The sequence below is a fragment of the Trachemys scripta genome, chromosome 5 (genome assembly GCF_013100865.1).
Source record: "Trachemys scripta elegans isolate TJP31775 chromosome 5, CAS_Tse_1.0, whole genome shotgun sequence".
In the NCBI taxonomy this organism is placed as follows: domain Eukaryota; kingdom Metazoa; phylum Chordata; order Testudines; family Emydidae; genus Trachemys; species Trachemys scripta.
Genome location: NC_048302.1, coordinates 9925364 through 9935741, shown reverse-complemented (window position 1 = coordinate 9935741; position 10378 = coordinate 9925364). Strand labels below are relative to the sequence as shown.

Below are 10378 nucleotides of genomic sequence, written 5' to 3'. Positions count from 1 at the left end.
ACCCTCGAGCGACGGCAGGGAAATCCCCCTCCGGAAGATGAGTCACCACACAGTGCCCATAAGCCCAATGAGCTCCGTCCGACCTGCGAGAGCTCCTCCACAGAACGTCTTTTCAAAGCGATGGTACCAATTCATCCCCAGGGTAACTCGCTTCACCGGGATGGTGCCAGGGAGAAGCAACCCTGTGTGTTTACACAGAGGCTGGTCTCTAATGTGCTGTGAAGGTAGTTGCAGCAGACAGCTCTACGACTGCATCCGCTCACCCATGCTTCAAAACACATTTTCTTTGCCTGCGAGTTTACAGCGCTGCAACGGCCCACTAGCCAATCGCAGAATTCTCTGCCGTCGATGAGCCACTTTCATAGGTGCACCGATCGACTGCATTCTTTGGGCTGTTTTCTAGGCAATAGTCCTGTGGGTTACTCAATATGCAGACAACCACTGAGGTGTCAAAAGTGCAAGTGTCCCGTTCATATCAATGAGATCTTGCCAAGTTAAAATAAATTATAGGTGGATTTGATCCCGGCCGCCTATTGTTAAGCTTGGAAGGAGGAGATTTTTTGCCGGTAACTGTGGGTAAACATGGATTACCTTGTACATGTGGGCAGCGGGTGAACGCGACCTTGGGGGAGGCTAGCCACCGGCCCTTCCCCCTCTGCCCCATCCCTTCTGCTCCCCCACCGGAGCACACCACACACACCCCCACCCCAAGCGTGGTTCCAGCGCTGGGCGGGCGGCCCCGCAGGAGTGCCTCCGGCCCCAGCGTGGTCCCAAAGCCAGGAGGACGGGTTTCGCAGCATGTCATGGCCTTGCGCACCATGACCCCCAGCCGGCCTGCCCAGCCTCTCGGCCATAGAAGGGAACAGCAGGCAGGAGAGAGCCTGGTGGAGTGTGGGTGGGGCCACGCCAGGCTGTTTGGGGAGGCACAGCCTTCCCCTACCAACAATACCCACCGCCCATGATTGTACACACTCAAGCTGTCGAAAAAAATATATCCATTGATGATCATCTAAATTTACAGATAGGCAAGAAAGAAAAACACTGCTTGAGAACTTGGAGTTTAATGCAAGGATATTTACTTTGTATATTTTGGCATGTGATGTTGACAATGTGTATTTTAATGGTTATAAAACTAGCTTCTTGAATCTCAATGTCTATGGATTAAATATTTATTGTCTGGCCCCTCCTATCGTCTGGCCTTCCCATAATTTCGAAAAAGATAAAAATGGGAAACAATGTCTTAAAAATAAATAGTTATTACCAGTCAAAATCATAAAAATAAAAGTCTAACACGGTCATGCCTACCTACAGTTAAGGGTGCCTCCGACTTTCCATTATATGATAGTCTTACAAAGTTACAAGCAACTGAAAAACTGTTTGGTCTGAGACTTTCCATGCTGGGTGTTTCTATTTTGGAAAGTTTCAGCTAAAATGGTTCAGCTGTTTCGGATGACAAGATTAGGAAAAATTTTGTTTTGCCCAAGTTAAAAAAATTCTTACAGCTGTTAAATTGACATGCTCTAGTGCCTCCGTGCTTCGGGGCGGGGACTACAGTTTTACAGCTGGGGATCCGAGGCAGAGAGATTAAGGTCACTTAATTTTGGGTGCCCAGTTTGAGAGTCCTACCACCTGATCTTCCAGAGAACTTATTATACAGCATTGGAGATGTTGAAAACACAACTTCAGCTGCAGATCTGAGTGCTCAGCACATCTGCAACTCTGGTCCCAGGTATCTCAAACAGGGCACCCAGAAAACGAGGAACACAATTCATGGCCAACTGAACATTTTGGTGTAAGTGACTTGCCCAGCATCACATAGGAACTCTGTGGCAAAGGAAGAGATAGACTCCAATTCTCCGGGGCAGCATCTGCCCTAACCAGGAGCCCCTTCCTTCTCTCCCTGTAATTCCTGCCCCATCCACTACACACCTTTCAACTGCAACAGGGGAGACAGGGGCCCGACAGTCAACAGCCCCCTTCACTACATAACCGTGTGTCTCTCCTAGTGCACAATCCATCCTGCGCACCGAATGAGGCAGGGTCCTGTGGAAGCAATGGCATGCGATCAAACAGTAACATGGATTGGGAACCCCTGACACAAACTATTTATTACATATGCCAGAACCATAACTCATTAATTTGCTACTAAAAACCTATTGGTTATCCTGATAAACATTAGCTACAATTGCTCAAACGTATTAAAGCTCAGAGATTTAGGAGAAGACTTTCAATGGCGCTTGTGCCCCTTTGTTTTCACAAGACATAGCTACAAATAAACAATGTAAAAACACCTGTTATTCATCTGCCTTTATTATCCGGGCAATAGCCCTTCTGTGTCCCTCTCCAATAGAGCAAGACATTGTGCTGTTTGGAACCTGCCTGCAGGTGCCTTCAGTAACCTGTAGAGGTTAAAAGAGAGAGAGAGAGAGAGAGAGAGAGAGAGATGTATTAACAGCAGCATGAAGACCTGGCTTGTTAGAATTGTGTTACTTCGGAGTTAAACATCCAAAAGTTTCTATGTGGGCGGGGGCAGGTCAACCTGCATAGGGTAAAACATGCGAAATGGGCTGGTGTGGGGGGAGGAATGTGTGAATAGCACCTGGATTCTACACAGACTTTGGGAGAACCACCCCCCTATCGCAATGCGACTCTGCCACAGGGAAGCCCGTAAGAAGGTAAAACAGGCACTCAGAACTCCGCGCAAGAGCACTTAGGCTTTAAAGGACGGGGAAGAGGCGTCTTTTGTGTAGGATTTTTCAAATCCCTCAGTGCTGGCCTAACTCTGCTTCCAGTGGAGTTGGCAAGAACGCTTCCACGGGAGCGGAGTTAGGCCAATGTTGAGTGCTCGGGGAGAGGAGGAGTTCAGGCCTGCCCAGAAGGGGAAGGAGGCCGGGGATGAAGCCAGGGAACCTTGGGAGCCAGGGGGAAGCCTACACAGAGCCTGGCTCACGCTAGCGAAGGACCCCCCTGGCCACGAGTCACTGGGCCCTGCTCCCACTAGCGGCACGGCTGTAGGAACCGAGCGGCTTTTGGCTCATCTCGCCCCCGGTAACAGACTGAACACACACTCTTCAGACCAGGAACGGTCTCTAATTCGGGTGCCCAGTACAATGGGGACCTCGCTAACCCAGACAATTATTATTATAAACCTCCACCTCCGAGGGGGGCTGCAATTAGAGGAATTTCTGCCAGCACTAAGGGCCACAGGGATTTTCAGTGGACACCTTCCTGACCCCCAACCCTGGCGCTTCCCCAAGTAAGCAGTGCCCCTCCACAGAGCCTGGGCCATTGCTCCCCTTCGTTCCCCATGTCAGGGGGTTTTTACACTCCTCTCTGAGACAGAGTGAGTCTCTCTCTCTCGCAGCCAGGGAAACCATGCTGGAACCTGCTAACGACAAGCGTGTTTGAAGTGTGGCTCTGCTCTAATGAATGTGGTGCCAATGGTACCTCCTGTGGTGGTTCTTGGTGCCGTGGCGGAAGTGTCTCTAGTCAGTCGTATTTCCTCACTCTACTGCCAGCACATGTCCCTCCTTTCACTCCCCTCTGCCCTGACACAGCTGCAGGAGAGCACAGGGGATCCAGCCCTACTCACCCCTCTGCAGACCTTTCACTGGGTCCCAACCCCGCCCTCCTTCCTGTCCATCCACAGCCCCCGAATGGAGCTGCAGAGGGGAACCCGAGGGATGACTCTGGCCTGCAGAAGCCCCATGTGGGACAGGGCAGGAGCTGGAAAGAATACCACTTGGTTTTCACAGCCCAGCTTGGTTTGGCAGGGCTGGCTCTTCAAAAGGATCTAGTTTTTAATTTTAGACTGAGCAACTCTGGTACAGAGTCACCGTGAGGCAAACAGAGAGATGCCCCCAGGGCCGTTTTTACAGAGTCACTCCTAACCCAGCTGCTGCATGTGGCGTTTAAACCGGACATCGACAGGGCTTCGTTTTCTGCATCCCCCCCAACCCCCAGCCTAACTCACCTTCATGCAATGTCCGTCTCTAGGATATCCTCCTGTTTGGTAGGCAACTCTTTCTCTAGCGTTTCCATTTCCTCTTCCTTTCTCCTCCTGCGGCGCTTCCGACAGTGACTTGCAAAGCAAAGTCAGCGATTAACCCAAGCTACCTTGATTAGTAGCAGAAATTCACTGTCTCTTTGAAATCAGACGTACTTCCCCGCCCCGCCCACCACCACCACTTAAAGATAATATTTTAAGACCCATAGAGCCCTTCTCAGAGCCCTGTATAAACCATGATCAACCCTCCCAGCACACCTAGGAGATCATTAACTCGTCTCCACAATTTACAGATGAACAAACTTGAGATCAGCTCTCCTCTAACCCCTATTAAAAATCCATGCAGACTCCCACTGACTTCAGTGGAGGTTGAAAAGGGCCCCGGGGCTCCAATTCAGCAAAGCACTGAAGCCGCAGGCCTTCCTAGAAACGGCTAGAATTAAATCGGTACAAAAATGGTGCCTACACCAGCCCTTCCAGCGGTCAAGTGAATTGTCCACAGCGGGAGTCCACGGAAGAGCTAGACTGGAGTTCTAACCCATGTACTCAGACCCACTACCTCCACCTTCAATTCATCGGTCACTCTTGGGAGGCATTCCTGGGCCCCATTTCTCATTGCCACTTGCTTGTATACCAAATCAATGGATAACTTCTGTCCTGTTCAGTGCTTGTTCCAGGGATTAGCAGGCCCGGTATAGAGGCTACTCCTTTTGCAGCAGGCATTTGCATCGGTCAGAGGTTCTTAGTGGAGTAAGAGGGAGTCCACCATCCTCAAAAATAAATGTGTGAGATCTCTGGGACAAGAACAGTCCTATTGTTTGCCTGCACGGCACCCAGCAGAATGAGGCCCTGGACCATGACTGGGGCTCCTAGACACTACCAATGGCTACCCTGCAGAAAAATCCAATGCTGGCAGGAACCCAACAGTTTTCACCTGTCAGGTTGGGTCTTGCATCCCTTGAAATCAATGGCAAAGCTCCTAGCCACTGCCGTGCAGTGCTGCAGGATTGGGTCTTGGAAGGGGACAGGGCCAGTGTCAGCTGGTTTGGGCTTGAGGTGCAGGGGCTACAAAGAACAGTGCAAACGTTCAGGCTCGGGCTGGAGCCCGGACTCTGAGATCTGCCCCGCCCGCTGGATTTCAGAGCCCAGGCTCTAGCCCAAACGCCTACCCTGCTATTTTTAGCCTCACAGCCCAAGCCCCAGGAGGCCGGGTCAGTTGGACTCTGTGCCACGGGTCTTTTATTGCTGTGCTGATGTATCCTGGGGATATTAGGAGCAATGAGAAATAAATTGTATCGCAAAGCCACGATGGGAACCATCATGAGCGCATCCCTTGACGCATTCCTCAAAAGCCTACTAGTAATGCCTGATGTTTCCTTTCCAGGCCAAACCCCCCTGTTGTAGAAGCGGTGGAGGAGTTAGACAGACCTCGCTAGTGTTCATATGCACTTGCACAACACAGAGATGCAAAACACACAAGCATACTTACTGACTGCACGTGCAGATGCATATTATCAGGCCGATCAGCGCCACCATGGCAACGATCAAGCAAATCACTGCAATCTGGCCTTGATCTCCTCTCAGGTAGAAGATGTCCACTCGCTCGCATCTTGCGCCCGTGTAGCCTTTCTCGCAGCTGCAAGAGGGAGGGAAAGCGGGACAACATAAAGACTTGGCACGCCGACGAGAACACCCGACGGTCACAGGAACGGGAATCAAGGGTCAGGTCCTTCGAACGCGCACACGGACACGATCGTCGAGAGCTGCATCGTAACCCCGCCAGCTGCCCTGTGCAAGGGGCAGCACATAGTCATGCTGTCCCAAGAACAGAGCCCAGCATGAAGCGTGGCTCCCGCGCCGTCCATCCCCCTCGCTCTGGGGAATGACTCAGTTACTTCACTTCCTTTCCTACGGCAACCAGGGTTCCACCACCTGGCTCACCTGCCGGGGGGGGGGCAATCAGACGGAGCAGGGGCCACGCTCCTGGAGTCACAGTCTGAGCAGGGAGCAAGAGAGGGGTCCTGCCTCCCTGAGGCAGGGCTGCGACAACCCAGCCCCATATGAGCAAGGCTTTGCAGGATCGGGCCCCAAGTTACTATCCATTGCATCAAAACCCGGGGCCCAGAGGACCCTTTGGGTGAACCCTGCCACCAGGCTGCAGAAGCTGTGGTCAGGGATGGGTTAAAGCCAAGCATAACCATTTTCAGCTTCAAGCTTGCTCATACATGCCTGGTGCAGCAGGTACCACCCAAAGTGTTAATACGCCACCCCTGAGCGCAGGGTGCCCCTTGGACCCTGGAACTCATCAGGGAGGGACACGGGCCGGTGATCGGAGACGGATGGTTTGGTTTTTCCTGCAGGGTCTTGGGCTTTGGCTCTCCAAGGAGTGCCCCACTGAGAACACTTGCTGCCAGCGTCACTCACAGCAGGCAGGGAGAGCGCAAACCTGCCTGGAGACCACTCACGCGCCAACACAAATCGATACCAACCAGAGACGACCTCCTGTTACAGCAGCAGGGCACCCAGTTTATTCTGGGAAAGAGACTGGCTAGTAAAGGCTCATTATCTTGGGCAGATTTCACTGTATTTTCAAATTTCTCAAGGTTAACTGCAGCATTCGCAAGGGTGCGGAGTGACCCTCAGCTTGGAACGTGGGGAGTCACTTTCCACCGGTGTGAAACGGCACAGCTGCCAAAAATCACCCTGGGCCTTGAAAATCTTTTTGCGGCAGAAATGGAACCTCATCAGTTGACTTGTGAGCCAGCCACTACAAGCCAAGTCCCAGTCCCCCTGATGAAGTGCTATCCAAGAGTGGACTGAATGTAAATACCTCCCCAGCTGTCTGGTGAAGCCGATTCCATGCCTTCTGTTCAGAAGGGCAAATGAAATCCACAGTACGTAAGGTACAGACGTGAAGAGAGCACACACAGGGAGAGGGAGACTCAGGGCAAAAATCTTCATCCTGAATCTCTCTTCTTTCCTCCCTTAGGCATTGTAGGGTCAATCCACTAACATCCCTCCATCACCAGCAGTGCCCCCCCCCACACCTGCCCACAGGAAGGCGAGCATCAGTGGGAGGTTGATCTGAAAGGGCCGGTCTACACTGGGGGGATTGCACTAGACTAGAGGCAGCGATGGGTATAAGTGGCCTGCATACAGCAAATCTACCGCCCGGGGTTGAACCAGTGCCGCAGCCAATGGTCTAGCTACATTGGGGCAATACAAAAACCATCCCTGCTCACACTGGGTCTTCCTCCCACCTCTACCCCCCTTTCCTACTGAAAACCCCACGCAGCGTGAGCATGCGAGAAATGCTGCACCTTTCGGCCTGCTGCCGGATATTTGCATTTCCCATCAGGGATCGCAATACAGCACACTAAGTCACCTCTACCTTTCCCAGGGAGCCCCATCTTATCACCGAGTTACCTAGATGTGTTCAAACAGGGTTAGCGGATCCTAGCAGTATAAACACCAGTGGCCCATCTACACTCGCTCTCCCACAGTTCATACTGGTGGAAGTGCTAAAGCAACAGCGTGAAAAGTCAGATGCACACAGACGGCAGGCGCTTCTGACTGTATAGTCCCTGGGGAGGGACTAGATTTTGGCACCCGACACAGGGCAGAGCAAATGGCGAACTCTGAACAAATGCACAGTCACCATCAGAGGAATGTTAGGGTGGATTACGGTAATTAGCATTATCTAAAGCTCACTATTCCCCCAAATCACAAGCACCGAGGCACCGACATGAAGCATGCAGCCGTCATTCTAACCGCCATTCCAGTACAAAGCCCAGCCAGTTCGCTCAGCAGGCGAGGGGCTGTGTGAATGTTTCAGAGGCCAAAAGCGGAGACTCATCCATATCTTGGCCCCACATTCACGAACGGAGGGTAAAAGGTTGTTCAAACCTTGCATCCCACCTTCGCCGTGTACTGTGCATCTGCCTTCTTGGAACACTTGGGGGGGAGGGCTTGCAAGGGGGAAGAACAGTGACCTTTGTTCCTACCCCCCAAATCTTCATGGGGCAGCCACTGACTTCCTGCCACCAGGTGTGCGAGGCCATGTCTACACTACCACTGCCGCAGTAATCGCATCACTTGTGCACGTACTTTTGCTCCTTGTGTTGGCGGTGTGCGTCCTCACCAGAGCCACGTGCCTCGATTGTACTGTCAGCGTGGTACGACTCCTGAATGCCATTAACTGTCGACAGAAACAATGCAGTGTCTACACAGACACCGCGGTGACCTGACGACATTGACCTTGACTCCATGCTGCTCGTGGAGGTGGAGTTAAGTCAGCGTAGTGGGGCAGTTACATCGGCGGGAGCGAAACTGAAGCATAGACACTTCCAGAGTTAGGTGGACGTAAGCTGCCTTGCGTCGACCTAGCTCTGGAGTGCAGACCAGGCCTCGGTGTGCACACATAAGAGTGAGGGCAAGCAGGATCTCTAGCCCCCACTTCAGCCAGGTTCTTACGCCCTCACTTTAAGCACAAGTTGCTCCACTAAATCAGTGGAATTAGTCACATCCTTAAGGCTAACCATGTGTTCTCTTAATATATGGAGATATACCTATCTCCTGGAACTGGAAGGGACCTTGAAGGTCATGGAGTCCAGCCCCCTGCCTTCACTAGCAGGGCCAAGTACTGTCCCCGACAGTTGTGGTGGGTTCCCCCCCCCCCGCTCCCTAAATGGCCCCCTCAAGGATTGAACTCACAACCCTGGGTTTAGCACGCCAATGCTCAAACCACTGAGCTATCCCTCCCTCTTGCTGAGGAAGTCCTGAATAGGAGTGGCTTGGTTTGGACAGTGGAAAACCTTTCCCCTACTTTCCAAAATCACCAGGGCAAATGCACAACGATCAGCTTCCACAGACTAGGCCTTGGGAGACCTCGGGTTCAGGTCCCTGCGCCACACAGACTCCTGCGGGCCGTGAAGATATGGGCACTAAAGAACGTGAAGCGCTCATACTACGGCAACGGGGCCAGATAAGTATCTAGACACCAGTTTTGAAAGCTACTTTTATTTCTGTGTAAGAGGAAAGCTTAGATTATATAGTCAGGCACAAGCTTCTCCCGGATATCATTATTGTTCCTTACGGCACTCTCAGTGCAATGGAACTGTATGTTGAAAGACTTCAACCCAGCAAGGAAGAGTTATCATGTGCAGGAGACCTAACGAGTAAAACTGGAACGGTATGGGCCACGTTTTCCCAGCAGGCAGTGGATATAAAATGAGGACACATTTTGAAGAGTGCAATGCCCAATATTTCCACCTCTCTCCTGTCCAATTCTTAAAATGCAAAAAAAATAAACAAAAAAAACCCACTGACAAATTTTAAGATATTTAAAAAAAAAAAAACCCACGAGGATTTTCACTCCATGCACCTGAAGAAGTGGGTTTTTTCACCCATGAAAGCTTATGCCCTAATAAATGTTAGTCTTTAAGGTGCCACCGGACTCCTCGTTGTAAGATATTTTTGTTCATCTTGGAAACTCTCTTCATCATGGACAATTCACTCCAGGTAATTACAGCAAATGGAGAAATATATTGCATTGTGTGATAACACTGAATGAAGGACAAAACTGTGGTTAGAAAAATACACAAGTGACACCAGTGTCACATCACGCCCATATTCTTCATAGAAATATTGTTAGGATATGAATATGGCATAACTAAGCTATGTTTTATGCAAGATAGGTCCTGTGAGGTATCATTGGAAAGGTTATGATCTACGGAATGTGTTTCCCCAGTTTGTATACATGTATCATTTCTGCATCTGAAGTTAGGAATATTGGCTATGTAACAATTACAACTGTGTGTGTATTTGGGGGAATGCCCACCAGACAGGCGGCAATCAACCTGGATGAGCCATTAAGAAGAACAAGACTTCGAAGATACTAATCTCCCACCTTCCTGGGATGTTGCTTTGGTACTGCAGGGTCATGTGATGATGTCACCTTGGGCACTGCTGGTATTTTTCCACTGGAAACAAAGGATTCCCGCCTTTTGTACATTCTATTTAAGGCTGGGAAGTAAGTCAACCCTGTCTCTTCTGCACTGCTTCCCCGCCCAGGAAGGAAGACTGCTAGAAACACCTGGAGAAAGGCAAGGGCTGAGTCCAGGCTGAGACCGGGGTCTAACCTGTAAAGAGACATAACTGGAACTCTGAGCTGCAAAAACCCTGCAACCTGCCTATTACTATTTGTAACCTGTTTCTTTGGTGTATTAAGCTTAATTTGTATGTTTTAATTGCTCAGTAATCTCCTTCGTTTTGTTTGCTATCCCTCATAAATCACTTAAAATTTACCTTTTGAGTGGCAGTATCGTAGCCAATGAGGTTAATCCGAGGCGCGATTATTGCTAATTGAAAACT

The 10378-nt window shown here is 50.6% G+C and overlaps 1 protein-coding gene and 1 pseudogene across 2 annotated transcripts in view; one reads left to right on the top strand and one right to left on the bottom strand.

The window, feature by feature from the left end:
• Positions 1 to 1143: 1143 nt before the first annotated feature.
• The window catches only part of BTC (betacellulin), a 34754-nt gene continuing 25519 nt past the window's right edge, over positions 1144 to 10378 (bottom strand). Inside the window, exons 4-7 of one of the 2 annotated variants that reach the window (XR_004646003.1) lie at positions 5496 to 5642; positions 3974 to 4081; positions 2292 to 2399; positions 1144 to 2043 (exon numbers count right to left, since the gene is read on the bottom strand). Coding sequence is in view for 1 of the 2 variants with exons in the window: in XM_034772808.1 (XP_034628699.1) it covers positions 3976 to 4081; positions 5496 to 5642 (253 nt within the window). In the remaining variant the exon portion in view is untranslated. Of the gene's footprint in view, positions 2400 to 3973; positions 4082 to 5495; positions 5643 to 10378 lie in introns of both variants that reach the window. The other variant, XM_034772808.1, reaches the window with a different exon arrangement.
• The window catches only part of LOC117878628, a 239-nt pseudogene continuing 170 nt past the window's right edge, over positions 10310 to 10378 (top strand).